The sequence below is a fragment of the Taudactylus pleione genome, unplaced genomic scaffold (genome assembly GCF_031769625.1).
Source record: "Taudactylus pleione unplaced genomic scaffold, aTauple2 ptg000892l, whole genome shotgun sequence".
NCBI classification, from domain to species: domain Eukaryota; kingdom Metazoa; phylum Chordata; class Amphibia; order Anura; family Myobatrachidae; genus Taudactylus; species Taudactylus pleione.
Window position 1 is genome coordinate 306,595 of NW_028285293.1, and position 19,834 is coordinate 326,428.

Here is a 19,834-nt window from a genome sequence, read left to right on the forward strand (position 1 = left end):
TTTATATACAGCAAAAATAAAATCTATATATAACTTGGGTAGCGTGAAAAAAAGAGAAAGGAGAGCGATGCCAGCATGGGAAAGCTTCACTGCAAATAGCTGTGGTCACAAAGGACGAGCAGGGCTCTCCGCACCCAGGAGCACATTCAGACCTCACACGATGCGACCGCTCGCTGGCAAAAAGGGACCAGATATTCAAATCCCACGCTCGCACTGCGTGGCGAAAGGATGCCCTCTATGCCTTAGCGAGCTACAGCACTGATCACTCGCTAGTGTATAAAGACGCCCCCTGTCCCCTCGCAACACGCGTCATCTCCTGGAATTGTTGGAGTAATCGGTAACATCGTGAGCCATCAGAGCTGCTCGCAGCCTTTGAGATAGCCTTACCCCGCCGCAAGCTCAGTGCTGGCTGAAATACATGCAGATGATGTGTACAATGACGCTACTTTGCTAATTATGCACGCCCATTAAACGGGGTTTTGTCGGCCTGACACGCCTGCGTCCACAACACCACTCCCCCATTTACAAGCACCTTCCCCTGTAACCACCTACAAACGGCGCTATCTGTCACTCAAAGCAGCGACCTGGCTGTGTGCTAAGAGCTCACGATTCCCCATCGCGATGACTGGCTTACGCACGCGTACTGAGCAACAATCGCGCCTTAGTGAACGGGTCTGATCAGGTCCCGTCTGTATTTGTAGTGGAGGAAATGGACGAATGACCTCTGCTATCGGCACAGATTCACTGAATCATTTCCATACAGATCGGCCAGATTCCTCCTCGCTGGTTATTCCATACATTGCGCTCAATCAGAGAAAGAAAAGGATTCAGTTTTATGCATTTTATACACATTTACATTACAATTACAGTAGTTAAAAATATATTGCATAATATGTAATAAAATTAAATACATAAAATAAAGTTTTTCAACAATATTTATAGAAATGGGTCTAGAAAACTTGTTAGTACCCAGTAAGGCTGTTGGTTATGCTTGTAGTTACTATACATCACGTTCCGGGACAGCGACGACAGAATGGGCTACAGGGATACATCTAGCGGAATCGGCAGGGAGCGTAATAACGAGGAATATTTCCATTCCTGACTATTCAGAGCCAGCCAGGTGAATTCTGACTACATCCAATGGGCAGACTGCTTATGGGGCATAGGGACAGCTGGTAAAGCCAATGGGCAGACTGCTTATGGGGCATAGGGACAGCTGGTAAAGCCAATGGGCAGGCTGCTTATGGGGCATAGGGACAGCTGGTAAAGCCAATGGGCAGACTGCTTATGGGGCATAGGGACAGCTGGTAAAGCCAATGGGCAGGCTGCTTATGGGGCATAGGGACAGCTGGTAAAGCCAATGGGCAGACTGCTTATGGGGCATAGGGACAGCTGGTAAAGCCAATGGGCAGACTGCTTATGGGGCATAGGGACAGCTGGTAAAGCCAATGGGGAGCAGGAGTGTGTGGGGCATAGGGACAGCTGGATTACCCCCATTGGTTCATTCGTTTAGAGCGTAATAACATCTGGACGGCTCCATATAAATACATAAGTGTCTGGGGCATTCTTCTAGGGCGTAATAACAGCTCTAAGTGGGTAGAAGGGTGTATGGGCCACTTCTATGTGCGCTAGAGAAGCTGCGTTACCCCCTGTAGGGCACAATACTACTGGTTCTCATTTACGCAATGTGCTGCAGGAGCATCTGGGTTACTCCCATGATCCATAAGGACAGACGTTGAAGTGTCCAGGTCACTCTTTCGGGGTGTAAGCAGGAATGGGAAGAGCGCACCTCTGGTCTGTGTGGTGCTTGTAACATGAAATAATACTAATTTACAAATACAGAAAGAGGTGGTAAATTTCCCCATGGCGCCAGCTGTCTATATATAATATTAGTGCCGCCATGGTGCCAGCTGTCTCTATATATAATATTAGTGCCGCCATGGTGCCAGGTGTCTATATATAATATTAGTGCCGCCATGGCGCCAGCTGTCTCTATATATAATATTAGTGCCGCCATGGCGCCAGCTGTCTCTATATATAATATTAGTGCCGCCATGGTGCCAGCTGTCTCTATATAATATATTAGTGCCAGCTGTCTCTATATATAATAGTGCCGCCATGGTGCCAGCTGTCTATATATAATATTAGTGCCGCCATGGTGCCAGCTGTCTCTATATATAATATTAGTGCCGCCATGGCGCCAGCTGTCTCTATATATAATATTAGTGCCGCCATGGCGCCAGCTGTCTCTATATATAATATTAGTGCCGCCATGGTGCCAGCTGTCTCTATATATAATATTAGTGCCGCCATGGTGCCAGCTGTCTCTATATAATATATTAGTGCCAGCTGTCTCTATATATAATATTAGTGCCGCCATGGTGTTACTGCGCCAACTCTCAGCACAGATAACACAAATGAGACCAGCTTTGTACTGCAGCATATTACACCATGGTCTTACCCGACGTGGCTATGGCAGCTGTGTGCTCCGCTAGGAGAGGATAGGAGAACTTTGGCTTGTTACTATGTCACCATTAGACCAATGATACAACAATGAAATGTAAAAACAAATAGCTCATTAACGCAGAGTCTGGGCTCAGTCATCACTCTCCACCTCCTCGTCTGCGGCACAGTACGGCTGCGCGCTGTTCTGCATGTACATTCTTTTCTTTACTGGGCAGTTGTGCTCCATGAGTATTGCCTGCAGGTACCAAAGACATGTCATTACCGAGGTCATCTTATGCTGGCAACACCTGAACTATATAAGCCGCGCCATAGAGAGCGCGGTGCCTGGAAATTTGGCCAGTCTCATCAGAAGGGGCTAATCCTGAGTCTGTATATAGGAGACTGCGCTGAGTAATGTGATATGTGACACCTGTATATCTGTGTGCTCCTGAGTCTGTATATGGGAGTCTGCGCTGTGTAATGTGATATGTGACACCTGTATATCTGTGTGCTCCTGAGTCTGTATGTAGGAGACTGCGCTGTGATATGTGACACCTGTATATCTGTGTGCTCCTGAGTCTGTATATAGGAGACTGCGCTGAGTAATGTGATATGTGACACCTGTATATCTGTGTGCTCCTGAGTCTGTATATGGGAGACTGTGCTGAGTAATGTGATATGTGACACCTGTATATCTGTGTGCTCCTGAGTCTGTATATAGGAGACTGCGCTGAGTAATGTGATATGTGACACCTGTATATCTGTGTGCTCCTGAGGCTGTATGTAGGAGACTGCGCTGTGATATGTGAAACCTGTATATCTGTGTGCTCCTGAGTCTGTATATAGGAGACTGCGCTGAGTAATGTGATATGTGACACCTGTATATCTGTGTGCCCCTGAGTCTGTATATAGGAGACTGCGCTGAGTAATGTGACACCTGTATATCTGTGTGCTCCTGAGTCTGTATATGGGAGACTGTGCTGAGTAATGTGACACCTGTATATCTGTGTGCTCCTGAGTCTGTATATAGGAGACTGCGCTGAGTAATGTGATATGTGACACCTGTATATCTGTGTGCTCCTGAGTCTGTATATAGGAGACTGCGCTGAGTAATGTGATATGTGACACCTGTATATCTGTGTGCTCCTGAGTCTGTATATAGGAGACTGCGCTGAGTAATATGATATGTGACACCTGTATATCTGTGTGCTCCTGAGTCTGTATATGGGAGACTGTGCTGAGTAATGTGATATGTGACACCTGTATATCTGTGTGCTCCTGAGTCTGTATATGGGAGACTGCGCTGAGTAATGTGACACCTGTATATCCGTGTGCTCCTGAGTCTGTATATAGGAGACTGCGCTGAGTAATGTGATATGTGACACCTGTATATCTGTGTGCTCCAGAGTCTGTATATAGGAGACTGCGCTGAGTAATGTGATATGTGACACCTGTATATCTGTGTGCTCCTGAGTCTGTATATGGGAGACTGCGCTGAGTAATGTGATATGTGACACCTGTATATCTGTGTGCTCCTGAGTCTGTATATAGGAGACTGCACTGAGTAATGTGTTATGTGACACCTGTATATCTGTGTGCTCCTGAGTCTGTATATAGGAGACTGTGCTGAGTAATGTGATATGTGACACCTGTATATCTGTGTGCTCCTGAGTCTGAATATGGGAGACTGCGCTGAGTAATGTTATATTGACACCTGTATATCCGTGTGCTCCTGAGTCTGTATATAGGAGACTGCGCTGAGTAATGTGATATGTGATACCTGTATATCTGTGTGCTCCTGAGTCTGTATATAGGAGACTGTGCTGAGTAATGTGATATGTGACACCTGTATATCTGTGTGCTCCTGAGTCTGTATATAGGAGACTGTGTTGAGTCATGTGTTATGTGACACCTGTATATCTGTGTGCTCCTGAGTCTGTATATAGGAGACTGTGTTGAGTCATGTGTTATGTGACACCTGTATATCTGTGTGCTCCTGAGTCTGTATATAGGAGACTGTGCTGAGTAATGTGATATGTGACACCTGTATATCTGTGTGCTCCTGAGTCTGTATATAGGAGACTGCGCTGAGTAATGTGATATGTGACACCTGTATATCTGTGTGCTCCTCAGTCTGTATATAGGAGACTACACTGAGTAATGTGATAAGTGACACCTGTATATCTGTGTGCTCCTGAGTCTGTATATAGGAGACTGTGCTGAGTAATGTGATAGGTGACCCCTGTATATCTGTGTGCCCCTGAGTCTGTATATAGGAGACTGCGCTGAGTAATGTGATATGTGACACCTGTATATCTGTGTGCTCCTGAGTCTGTATATAGGAGACTGCGCTGAGTAATGTGACACCTGTATATCTGTGTGCCCCTGAGTCTGTATATGGGAGACTGTGCTGAGTAATGTGACACCTGTATATCTGTGTGCTCCTGAGTCTGTATATGGGAGACTGTGCTGAGTAATGTGATATGTGACACTTGTATATCTGTGTGCCCCTGAGTCTGTATATGGAAGACTGTGCTGAGTAATGTGACACCTGTATATCTGTGTGCTCCTGAGTCTGTATGTAGGAGACTGCGCTGTGATATGTGACACCTGTATATCTGTGTGCTCCTGAGTCTGTATATAGGAGACTGCGCTGAGTAATGTGATATGTGACACCTGTATATCTGTGTGCTCCTGAGTCTGTATATGGGAGACTGCGCTGAGTAATGTGATATGTGACCCCTGTATATATGTGTGCTCCTGAGTCTGTATATAGGAGACTGCGCTGAGTAATGTGATATGTGACACCTGTATATCTGTGTGCTCCTGAGTCTGTATATAGGAGACTGCGCTGAGTAATATGATATGTGACACCTGTATATCTGTGTGCTCCTGAGTCTGTATATGGGAGACTGTGCTGAGTAATGTGATATGTGACACCTGTATATCTGTGTGCTCCTGAGTCTGTATATGGGAGACTGTGCTGAGTAATGTGATATGTGACACCTGTATATCTGTGTGCTCCTGAGTCTGTATATGGAGACTGCGCTGAGTAATGTGATATGTGACACCTGTATATATGTGTGCTCCAGAGTCTGTATGTAGGAGACTGCGCTGTGATATGTGACACCTGTACATCTGTGTGCTCCTGAGTCTGTATATGGGAGACTGCGCTGTGTAATGTGATATGTGACACCTGTATATCTGTGTGCTCCTGAGTCTGTATATGGAGACTGCGCTGAGTAATGTGATATGTGACACCTGTATATCTGTGTGCTCCTGAGTCTGTATGTAGGAGACTGCGCTGTGATATGTGACACCTGTATATCTGTGTGCTCCTGAGTCTGTATATGGGAGACTGCGCTGAGTAATGTGATATGTGACACCTGTATATCTGTGTGCTCCTGAGTCTGTATATAGGAGACTGCGCTGAGTAATGTGATAGGTGACACCTGTATATATCTGTGTGCTCCTGAGTCTGTATATAGGAGACTGCGCTGAGTAATGTGATATGTGACACCTGTATATCTGTGTGCTCCTGAGTCTGTATAAGGGAGACTGCGCTGAGTAATGTGATATGTGACACCTGTATATCTGTGTGCTCCTGAGTCTGTATATAGGAGACTGCGCTGAGTAATGTGATATGTGACACCTGTATATCTGTGTGCTCCTGAGTCTGTATATAGGAGACTGCGCTGAGTAATATGATATGTGACACCTGTATATCTGTGTGCTCCTGAGTCTGTATATGGGAGACTGTGCTGAGTAATGTGATATGTGACACCTGTATATCTGTGTGCTCCTGAGTCTGTATATGGGAGACTGTGCTGAGTAATGTGATATGTGACACCTGTATATCTGTGTGCTCCTGAGTCTGTATATGGAGACTGCGCTGAGTAATGTGATATGTGACACCTGTATATCTGTGTGCTCCTGAGTCTGTATATGGAGACTGCGCTGAGTAATGTGATATGTGACACCTGTATATATGTGTGCTCCAGAATCTGTATGTAGGAGACTGCGCTGTGATATGTGACACCTGTACATCTGTGTGCTCCTGAGTCTGTATATGGGAGACTGCGCTGTGTAATGTGATATGTGACACCTGTATATCTGTGTGCTCCTGAGTCTGTATATGGAGACTGCGCTGAGTAATGTGATATGTGACACCTGTATATCTGTGTGCTCCTGAGTCTGTATGTAGGAGACTGCGCTGTGATATGTGACACCTGTATATCTGTGTGCTCCTGAGTCTGTATATGGGAGACTGCGCTGAGTAATGTGATATGTGACACCTGTATATCTGTGTGCTCCTGAGTCTGTATATAGGAGACTGCGCTGAGTAATGTGATAGGTGACACCTGTATATATCTGTGTGCTCAGAGTCTGTATATAGGAGACTGCGCTGAGTAATGTGATATGTGACACCTGTATATCTGTGTGATCCTGAGTCTGTATATGGAGACTGCGCTGAGTAATGTGATATGTGACACCTGTATATCTGTGTGCTCCTGAGTCTGTATATGGGAGACTGTGCTAAGTAATGCGATATGTGACCCCTGTATATCTGTGTGCTCCTGAGTCTGTATATAGGAGACTGTGCTGAGTAATGTGACACCTGTATATCTGTGTGCTCCTGAGTCTGTATGTAGGAGACTGCGCTGTGATATGTGACACCTGTACATCTGTGTAGTCCTGAGTCTGTATATGGGAGACTGCGCTGTGTAATGTGATATGTGACACCTGTATATCTGTGTGCTCCTGAGTCTATATATAGGAGACTGTGCTGAGTAATGTGATATGTGACACCTGTATATCTGTGTGCTCCTGAGTCCGTATATGGGAGACTGTGCTGAGTAATGTGATATGTGACACTTGTATATCTGTGTGCTCCTGAGTCTGTATATGGAGACTGCGCTGAGATATGTGACACCTGTACATCTGTGTGCTCCTGAGTCTGTATATGGAGACTGTGCTGAGTAATGTGACACCTGTATATCTGTGTGCTCCTGAGTCTGTATGTAGGAGACTGCGCTGTGATATGTGACACCTGTACATCTGTGTGCTCCTGAGTCTATATATAGGAGACTGTGCTGAGTAATGTGATATGTGACACCTGTATATCTGTCTGCTCCTGAATCTGTATATGGGAGACTGCGCTGAGTAATGTGACTCCTGTATATCTGTGTGCTCCTGAGTCTGTATATGGAGTCTGCGCTGAGTAATGTGATATGTGACACCTGTATATCTGTGTGCTCCTGAGTCTGTATATGGAGACTGCGCTGAGTAATGTGATATGTGACACCTGTATATCTGTCTGCTCCTGAATCTGTATATGGGAGACTGCGCTGAGTAATGTGACTCCTGTATATCTGTGTGCTCCTGAGTCTGTATATGGAGACTGCGCTGAGTAATGTGATATGTGACACCTGTATATCTGTGTGCTCCTGAGTCTGTATATGGGAGTCTGCGCTGTGTAATGTGATATGTGACACCTGTATATCTGTGTGCTCCTGAGTCTGTATGTAGGAGACTGCGCTGTGATATGTGACACCTGTATATCTGTGTGCTCCTGAGTCTGTATATGGGAGACTGCGCTGAGTAATGTGATGTGTGACACCTGTATATCTGTGTGCTCCTGAGTCTGTATATAGGAGACTGCACTGAGTAATGTGATATGTGACACCTGTATATCTGTGTGCTCTTGAGCCTGAATATGGGAGACTGCGCTGAGTAATGTGATATGTGACACCTGTATATCTGTGTGCTCCTGAGTCTGTATATAGGAGACTGCGCTGAGTAATGTGATATGTGACACCTGTATATCTGTGTGCCCCTGAGTCTGTATATAGGAGACTGCGCTGAGTAATGTGACACCTGTATATCTGTGTGCTCCTGAGTCTGTATATGGGAGACTGTGCTGAGTAATGTGATATTTGAAACCTGTATATCTGTGTGCTCCTGAGTCTGTATATGGAGACTGCGCTGAGTAATGTGATATGTGACACCTGTATATCTGTGTGCTCCTGAATCTGTATATGGGAGACTGTGCTGAGTAATGTGATATGTGACACCTGTATATCTGTGTGCTCCTGAGTCTGTATATGGGAGTCTGCGCTGTGTAATGTGATATGTGACACCTGTATATCTGTGTGCTCCTGAGTCTGTATGTAGGAGACTGCGCTGTGATATGTGACACCTGTATATCTGTGTGCTCCTGAGTCTGTATATGGGAGACTGCGCTGAGTAATGTGATGTGTGACACCTGTATATCTGTGTGCTCCTGAGTCTGTATATGGGAGACTGCGCTGAGTAATGTGATATGTGACACCTGTATATCTGTGTGCTCCTGAGTCTGTATATAGAAGACTGCGCTGAGTAATGTGATATGTGACACCTGTATATCTGTGTGCTCCAGAGTCTGTATGTAGGAGACTGCGCTGTGATATGTGACACCTGTATATCTGTGTGCTCCTGAGTCTGTATATGGGAGACTGCGCTGAGTAATGTGATATGTGACACCTGTATATCTGTGTGCTCCTGAGTCTGTATATAGGAGACTGCGCTGAGTAATGTGATATGTGACACCTGTATATCTGTGTGCTCCTGAGTCTGTATATAGGAGACTGCGCTGAGTAATGTGATATGTGACCCCTGTATATCTGTGTGCTCCTGGTCTGTATATGGGAGTCTGCGCTGTGTAATGTGATATTTGAAACCTGTATATCTGTGTGCTCCTGAGTCTGTATATGGAGACTGCGCTGAGTAATGTGATATGTGACACCTGTATATCTGTGTGCTCCTGAGTCTGTATATGGGAGACTGCGCTGAGTAATGTGATATGTGACACCTGTATATCTGTGTGCTCCTGAGTCTGTATATAGGAGACTGCGCTGAGTAATGTGATATGTGACACCTGTATATCTGTGTGCTCCTGAGTCTGTATATAGGAGACTGCGCTGAGTAATGTGATATGTGACACCTGTATATCTGTGTGCTCCTGAGTCTGTATATGGGAGACTGCGCTGAGTAATGTGACACCTGTATATCCGTGTGCTCCTGAGTCTTTATATAGGAGACTGCGCTGAGTAATGTGATATGTGAAACCTGTATATCTGTGTGCTCCTGAGTCTGTATATGGGAGACTGCGCTGAGTAATGTGATATGTGACCCCTGTATATATGTGTGCTCCTGAGTCTGTTTATAGGAGACTGCGCTGAGTAATGTGATATGTGACACCTGTATATCTCTGTGCTCCTGAGTCTGTATATAGGAGACTGCGCTGAGTAATGTGATATGTGACACCTGTATATCTGTGTGCTCCTGAGTCTGTATATGGGAGACTGCGCTGAGTAATGTGATATGTGACACCTGTATATCTGTGTGCTCCTGAGTCTGTATATAGGAGACTGTGTTGAGTCATGTGTTATGTGACACCTGTATATCTGTGTGCTCCTGAGTCTGTATATAGGAGACTGTGCTGAGTAATGTGATATGTGACACCTGTATATCCGTGTGCCCCTGAGTCTGAATATGGGAGACTGCGCTGAGTAATGTTATATTGACACCTGTATATCCGTGTGCTCCTGAGTCTGTATATAGGAGACTGCGCTGAGTAATGTGATATGTGATACCTGTATATCTGTGTGCTCCTGAGTCTGTATATAGGAGACTGCGCTGAGTAATGTGATGTGTGACACCTGTATATCTGTGTGCTCCTCAGTCTGTATATAGGAGACTACACTGAGTAATGTGATAAGTGACCCCTGTATATCTGTGTGCCCCTGAGTCTGTATATAGGAGACTGCACTGAGTAATGTGATACGTGACACCTGTATATCTGTGTGCTCCTGAGTCTGTATATAGGAGACTGCGCTGAGTAATGTGACACCTGTATATCTGTGTGCTCCTGAGTCTGTATGTAGGAGACTGCGCTGTGATATGTGACACCTGGATATCTGTGTGCTCCTGAGTCTGTATATAGGAGACTGCGCTGAGTAATGTGATATGTGACACCTGTATATCTGTGTGCTCCTGAGTCTGTATATAGGAGACTGCGCTGAGTAATGTGATATGTGACACCTGTATATCTGTGTGCTCCTGAGTCTGTATATGGGAGACTGTGCTGAGTAATGTGATATGTGACACCTGTATATCTGTGTGCTCCTGAGTCTGTATATAGGAGACTGCGCTGTGATATGTGACACCTGTATATCTGTGTGATCCTGAGTCTGTATATGGAGACTGCACTGAGTAATGTGATATGTGACACCTGTATATCTGTGTGCTCCTGAGTCTGTATATGGGAGACTGTGCTAAGTAATGCGATATATGACCCCTGTATATCTGTGTACTCCTGAGTCTGTATATAGGAGACTGCACTGAGTAATGTGATATGTGACACCTGTATATCTGTGTGCTCCTGAGTCTGTATATGGGAGACTGTGCTAAGTAATGCGATATATGACCCCTGTATATCTGTGTGATCCTGAGTCTGTATATGGAGACTGCACTGAGTAATGTGATATGTGACACCTGTATATCTGTGTGCTCCTGAGTCTGTATATGGGAGACTGTGCTAAGTAATGTGATATGTGACACCTGTATATCTGTGTGCTCCTGAGTCTGTATATAGGAGACTGCGCTGAGTAATGTGATATGTGACACCTGTATATCTGTGTGCTCCTGAGTCTGTATATGGAGACTGCGCTGAGTAATGTGATATGTGACACCTGTATATCTGTGTGCTCCTGAGTCTGTATATAGGAGACTGCGCTGAGTAATGTGATATGTGAAACCTGTATATCTGTCTGCTCCTGAGTCTGTATATAGGAGACTGCGCTGTGTAATGTGATATGTGACACTTGTATATCTGTGTGCACCTGAGTCTGTATATGGGAGACTGCGCTGAGTAATGTGACACCTGTATATCTGTGTGCTCCTGAGTCTGTATATAGGAGACTGCGCTGAGTAATGTGATATGTGACACATGTATATCTGTGTGCTCCTGAGTCTGTATATAGGAGACTATGCTGAGTAATGTGATATGTGACACCTGTATATCTGTGTGCTCCTGAGTCTGTATATGGAGACTGTGCTGAGTAATGTGATATGTGACACATGTATATCTGTGTGCTCCTGGTCTGTATATGGGAGTCTGCGCAGTGTAATGTGATATGTGACACCTGTATATCTGTGTGCTCCTGAGTCTGTATATAGGAGACTGTGCTGAGTAATTTGATATGTGACACCTATATATCTGTGTGCTCCTGAGTCTGTATATGGGAGACTGCGCTGAGTAATGTGATATGTGACACCAATATATCTGTGTGCTCCTGAGTCTGTATATAGGAGACTGCGCTGAGTAATGTGATATGTGACACCTGTATATCTGTGTGCTCCTGAGTCTGTATATGGGAGACTGCGCTGAGTAATGTGATATGTGACACCTGTATATCTGTGTGCTCCTGAGTCTGTATATAGGAGACTGTGTTGAGTCATGTGTTATGTGACACCTGTATATCTGTGTGCTCCTGAGTCTGTATATAGGAGACTGTGCTGAGTAATGTGATATGTGACACCTGTATATCTGTGTGCTCCTGAGTCTGTATATGGAGACTGTGCTGAGTAATGTGATATGTGACACCTGTATATCTGTGTGCTCCTGAGTCTGTATATAGGAGACTGCGCTGAGTAATGTGATATGTGACACCTGTATATCTGTGTGCTCCTGAGTCTGTATATGGAGACTGCGCTGAGTAATGTGACACCTGTATATCTGTGTGCTCCTGAGTCTGTATATAGGAGACTGTGCTGAGTAATGTGATATGTGACGCCTGTATATCTGTGTGCTCCTGAGTCTGTATATGGAGACTGTGCTGAGTAATGTGATATGTGACACCTGTATATCTGTGTGCTCCTGAGTCTGTATATAGGAGACTGCGCTGAGTAATGTGATATGTGACACCTGTATATCTGTGTGCTCCTGAGTCTCTATATGGGAGACTGCGCTGAGTAATGTGATATGTGACACCTGTATATCTGTGTGCTCCTGAGTCTGTATATAGGAGACTGCGCTGAGTAATGTGATATGTGACACCTGTATATCTGTGTGCGCCTGAGTCTGTATATGGAGACTGCGCTGAGTAATGTGATATGTGACACCTGTATATCTGTGTGCTCCTGAGTCTGTATATGGGAGACTGTGCTGAGTAATGTGATATGTGACACCTGTATATCTGTGTGCTCCTGAGTCTGTATATGGGAGACTGTGCTGAGTAATGTGATATGTGACGCCTGTATATCTGTGTGCTCCTGAGTCTGTATATAGGAGACTGCGCTGAGTAATGTGATATGTGACACCTGTATATCTGTGTGCGCCTGAGTCTGTATATGGAGACTGCGCTGAGTAATGTGATAGGTGACACCTGTATATCTGTGTGCTCCTGAGTCTGTATATGGGAGACTGCGCTGAGTAATGTGATATGTGACACTTGTATATCTGTGTGCTCCTGAGTCTGTATATGGTAGACTGCGCTGAGTAATGTGATATGTGACACCTGTATATCTGTGTGCTCCTGAGTCTGTATATGGGAGACTGCGCTGAGTAATGTGATATGTGACACCTGTATATCTGTGTGCGCCTGAGTCTGTATATGGGAGACTGCGCTGAGTAATGTGATATGTGACACCAATATATCTGTGTGCTCCTGAGTCTGTATATGGGAGACTGCGCTTTGTAATGTGATATGTGACACCTGTATATCTGTATGCTCCTGAGTCTGTATATGGGAGACTGTGCTAAGTAATGCGATATATGACCCCTGTATATCTGTGTGCTCCTGAGTCTGTATATAGGAGACTGCGCTGAGTATTGTGATATGTGACACCTGTATATCTGAGTGCTCCTGAGTCTGTATATGGTAGACTGCGCTGAGTAATGTGATATGTGACACCTGAATATCTGTGTGCTCCTGAGTCTGTATATGGGAGACTGCGCTGAGTAATGTGATATGTGACACCTGTATATCTGTGTGCTCCTGAGTCTGTATATAGGAGACTGTGCTGAGTAATGTGATATGTGACGCCTGTATATCTGTGTGCTCCTGAGTCTGTATATGGAGACTGTGCTGAGTAATGTGATATGTGACACCTGTATATCTGTGTGCTCCTGAGTCTGTATATAGGAGACTGCGCTGAGTAATGTGATATGTGACACCTGTATATCTGTGTGCTCCTGAGTCTGTATATAGGAGACTGTGCTGAGTAATGTGTTATGTGACACCTGTATATCTGTGTGCTCCTGAGTCTGTATACAGGAGTCTACGCTGAGTAATGTGATATGTGACACCTGTATATCTGTGTGCTCCTGAGTCTGTATATGGGAGACTGCACTGAGTAATGTGATATGTGACGCCTGTATATCTGTGTGCTCCTGAGTCTGTATACAAAGTAGAAAGGAACTTGGTGTGGGAATAGAGCTGTGTTCGGTACATTGTAGCATTATATATACATAGTCAGAGATATATACGCAGAACTAGCAGAGTCACAATGGATCTGGCGCGCCGTGAGGGGCTTTTTGGCGCTTCTGCAGTAATGATGTATGAGGACACAGCTGCAATTCTCTGTATATGTAATTCCTGCCTCTCTGTAGTATGTCACTAACGTGTCCTGTGGAATTGTACAAGTGCTATAACAGACACAGTATGAAACGTCTCTGCAGGGATAACCGGAATTCAAGAGATTTGCCGCTTACCATCTTTTCTTCCTTGGCTGGGGGACTTCTGAGGAACAAACATAGAGGAGCAAATATTATATCCACGATTCCGATGATCGTCATCAGCCAGGGGAATCCAATAGATTTAGCGATCGCACCCCCAGCTGACGGTCCTGCAAGAAAAGAGATTGAGAAGCATCATGGTGTGGAGAGGACAGTGACCGAGGTCATATGGCAGTGACCGGGGTCATAGGGCAGTCACCAGAGTTATAGAAGATCTCTATAATAATACAGCTCTTACCTAATGCAAACCCCATACAAAAGGCCACATCCGCTATGGCGTACACACTGCCGTAGACTGAGACATGACGTAGATCTACCAGATAGCCCATAATCGGCATCATGGAGGAGTCCACCATCCCTGTGTGAGTAATAAAAGCTGCGGTCACATAAGCGGAAGATGCAGGAGACATTGGCGATGGTGTAAGTAATGGCAGACATGTCATATGCACCTAGTATGGGAATGGCCGCCCTGGTCAGGTGACGGTCACCGTGTGTCTTATGGTAGAGGGAGCTACCTATAGCTGCTCAGCCTGTAGTGGTGGTGTAATGGGGAGGGGTTCAGGAACCATCTTGGGGGTGTCAGTGGCAATTTCATGACACTCTTCTATTCTGAGGCCTCCTCCCCACCACCACTCCTCCCCTCCGCCTTATGGACGGTGTATAGTGTCTTCTCCTTCGGTGGCGGGAAAGAACGGTGACAGTCGCTCTCTGCCTTTAGGTCCTGAGGTGCTCTCCCCTCCAATACACGGGTTAGGCTGATTCTCTCGGTCAGGTGCCCCTGGGTTGTGTCATTACTGGGGGAGGTGGATTCCTTGAGAGTGGGTTGGGCAGATGAAGTTATGGTGATATTGCCCAGCGGGGCCGTGTTTTCTTCTTCCCCATCATACTCTATCTGTCCCTCTGAGCTGTCTCTTCCCCATCATACTCTATCTGTCCCTCTGAGCTGTCTCTTCCCCATCATACTCTATCTGTCCCTCTGAGCTGTCTCTTCCCCTTACATGTGTCTCTGTGTCCTTATTGTAGATAGTAATGGTTCAGATATTGTCCTGCTTGGGGAGGGGCCGGTCATTTATCAGACGTTAGGGAGATTATCACATGTCCTAACAACACGCAGCACACAGGGCACGCAGCACACACAGGGCACGCAGCACACACAGGGCACGCAGCACACACAGGGCACGCAGCACACACAGGGCACGCAGCACACACAGAGCACGCAGCACACACAGGGCACGCAGCACACACAGGGCACGTAGCACACACTGGGCACGTAGCACACACAGGGCACGTAGCACACACAGGGCACGTAGCACACACAGGGCACGCAGCACACACAGGGCACGCAGCACACACAGGGCACGCAGCACACACAGGGCACGCAGCACACACAGGGCACGCAGCACACACAGGGCACGCAGCACACACAGGGCACGCAGCACACACAGGGCACGCAGCACACACAGGGCACGCAGCACACACAGGGCACGCAGCACACAGAGAAACGCAGCACACAGAGAAACGCAGCACACACAGAAATGCAGCACACATAGGGCACGCAGCACACAGGGCACGCAGCACACTGTCAAAGCCAGATAGTTGGCAAAGACAGAATCTGTTAAAATCAAAATCTGCACGACGCCATTTTGCGAATCCTACACAGTATACGGCGCTATGTTATTATTTAGCGTCCTGCGTTTACTACGCAATAGAACACTGTTAAAAGTCCTTACAAAAACAATACATACATTTATTAATACACATATATCAGTGATGACAGACGTGTGGTGGACATGTTTGTGACAAATAAGTAAGAATGCACAAGTATACTGTGAGTGTTTGCTCTGCATACAGATAGTGTGTCTGTGACAACTGAAGTAGAACACAGACACTGATCTGCTAAATGTGGATTTGGAAAGAATGGTCAGACGTTTAGCTATCGTTTAACAATTGTAGGCCTTGTGTCCAATGCTGATGTGGTTAAGTAGAACTAACAGTTGTATTCTGGATAAACATAGGAGAGCCTTTTGTTAAAATTATCAGACTGTTAATTACATTGTCTGTCATTTTTTAGCTCAGACAGAAGTAATATTGATAGTAGCCAGTGACTGTTTGAAACTGTATGTGTGTGTGTGTGTGTGTGTGTGTGTATATATATATATATATATATGTGTGTGTGTGTGTATATATATATATATATGTGTGTGTGTGTGTATATATATATATATATGTGTGTGTGTGTGTATATATATATATATGTGTGTATGTATGTATGTATATATATATATATATATATTTATATATATATATATATATATATATACACACACACACTTAAACAATTGCATGTGTATTCACAATGCGTGCACACATATATATTCAGTTGCAATTATAAATAGAAACACACACATCACACCTTTTCTGCTGCATGAAGACACACATCGCATACTTACATATAATCATAAATATACACACACTCATAAAAGGTTCCTGCACATTATGGTTTCTATTAAAGTTATTAATTATGATGTAAAATGCATGTATTTAATATTTATGGTATAGAACATGGTAGACATGGCATGTTTGGTACTAAACTGACACACTGTTTATTTCCAGATATCTGAACCTATCATCGAGGGAGTCGCATCTTGCGTTCGATGGTTATGGAATATAGGAAATTATTGTCACTGTAATGTAGTGTCTCTATCTAATTTAAATCAATTAAAGAACGACAATGTAATCTGGAGAATTGGGACATACCCCTAGTGAACTGCCCTATGAACTACAGCATACTACAAAGACCAAGAACCAATGGAATTATGTTTGTCTGTCTACATTGTTGTTATCATGAACTGTTAGGGTATATAGCCTGTGTCCTGGTCCCAGTTAGCAGCCATTCTCTTGGATGACCGCAGACCTCTGGATTGATAACTGTAACTGGGACTGGTGTGCTTGCGTAATGTATCGACTATACCTTGTTTATGTATAACCTTTTGCGGTAATTGTATTTAGATCACAGCATGTAACTAAATGCTTTGTATGTGAATAATATCTTTTTGTGCTTTGGAGTCACACTCAAAGTCTGGAAAGTGATTATTTCTTGTGCAACTTACACCGCTAAATAGCAACATTTAGGTATATAGATTATTACATATTAATAACACAGACACGCAGCACACAGACACGCAGCACACACATCACACAGACACGCAGCACACACATCACACAGACACGCAGCACACACATCACACAGACACGCAGCACACACATCACACAGACACGCAGCACACACATCACACAGACACGCAGCACACACATCACACAGACACGCAGCACACACATCACACAGACACGCAGCACACAGACACGCAGCACACACATCACACAGACACGCAGCACACACATCACACAGACACGCAGCACACACATCACACAGACACGCAGCACACAGACACGCAGCACACACATCACACAGACACGCAGCACACACATCACACAGACACGCAGCACACACATCACACAGACACGCAGCACACACATCACACAGACACGCAGCACACACATCACACAGACACGCAGCACACAGACACGCAGCACACACATCACACAGACACGCAGCACACACATCACACAGACACGCAGCACACACATCACACAGACACGCAGCACACACATCACACAGACACGCAGCACACACATCACACAGACACGCAGCTCACACAGACACGCAGCACAAGCAGCGCACACAGACACGCAGCACACACATCACACAGACACACAGCACACAGACACGCAGCACACACATCACACAGACACGCAGCACACACATCACACAGACACGCAGCACACACATCACACAGACACGCAGCACACACATCACACAGACACGCAGCACACAGACACGCAGCACACACATCACACAGACACGCAGCACACACATCACACAGACACGCAGCACACACATCACACAGACACGCAGCACACACATCACACAGACACGCAGCACACAGACACGCAGCACACACATCACACAGACACGCAGCACACACATCACACAGACACGCAGCACACAGACACGCAGCACACACATCACACAGACACGCAGCACACACATCACACAGACACGCAGCACACACATCACACAGACACGCAGCACACACATCACACAGACACGCAGCACACACATCACACAGACACGCAGCACACAGACACGCAGCACACACATCACACAGACACGCAGCACACACATCACACAGACACGCAGCACACACATCACACAGACACGCAGCACACACATCACACAGACACGCAGCTCACACAGACACGCAGCACAAGCAGCGCACACAGACACGCAGCACACACATCACACAGACACACAGCACACAGACACGCAGCACACACATCACACAGACACGCAGCACACACATCACACAGACACGCAGCACACACATCACACAGACACGCAGCACACAGACACGCAGCACACACATCACACAGACACGCAGCACACACATCACACAGACACGCAGCACACACATCACACAGACACGCAGCACACACAGCACACAGACACGCAGCACACACAGCACACAGACACGCAGCACACACATCACACAGACACGCAGCACACACATCACACAGACACGCAGCACACAGACACGCAGCACACACATCACACAGACACGCAGCACACACATCACACAGACACGCAGCACACACATCACACAGACACGCAGCACACACATCACACAGACACGCAGCACACAGACACGCAGCACACACATCACACAGACACGCAGCACACACATCACACAGACACGCAGCACACACATCACACAGACACGCAGCACACAGACACGCAGCACACAGACACGCAGCACACACATCACACAGACACGCAGCACACACATCACACAGACACGCAGCTCACACAGACACGCAGCACAAGCAGCGCACACAGACACGCAGCACACACATCACACAGACACGCAGCACACACATCACACAGACACACAGCACACAGACACGCAGCACACACATCACACAGACACGCAGCACACATATCACACAGACACGCAGCACACACAGACACGCAGCACACACATCACATAGACACGCAGCACACACATCACACAGACACGCAGCACACACATCACACAGACACGCAGCACACACATCACACAGACACGCAGCACACACATCACACAGACACGCAGCACACACATCACACAGACACGCAGCACACACATCACACAGACACGCAGCACACAGACACGCAGCACACACATCACACAGACACGCAGCACACACATCACACAGACACGCAGCACACACATCACACAGACACGCAGCACACACATCACACAGACACGCAGCACACACATCACACAGACACGCAGCACAAACATCACACAGACACGCAGCACACAGACACGCAGCACACACATCACACAGACACGCAGCACACATATCACACAGACACGCAGCACACACAGACACGCAGCACACACATCACATAGACACGCAGCACACACATCACACAGACACGCAGCACACACATCACACAGACACGCAGCACACACATCACACAGACACGCAGCACACACATCACAC

At 46.1% G+C, this 19,834-nt stretch overlaps 1 protein-coding gene across 3 annotated transcripts in view; it reads right to left on the reverse strand.

Moving 5' to 3' along the window:
- Positions 1-848: 848 nt before the first annotated feature.
- Positions 849-19,834, reverse strand: part of SLC18A2 (solute carrier family 18 member A2) — a 397,553-nt gene continuing 378,567 nt past the window's right edge. For all 3 annotated transcript variants that reach the window (XM_088459064.1, XM_088459062.1, XM_088459063.1), the window contains 3 exons: positions 14,463-14,582; positions 14,201-14,334; positions 849-2,701 (listed from right to left, as the gene is read on the reverse strand). In XM_088459064.1, the coding sequence (XP_088315190.1) occupies positions 2,597-2,701; positions 14,201-14,334; positions 14,463-14,582 (359 nt within the window). In that variant the 3' untranslated portion in view covers positions 849-2,596. The remainder of the gene's footprint in view (positions 2,702-14,200; positions 14,335-14,462; positions 14,583-19,834) is intronic.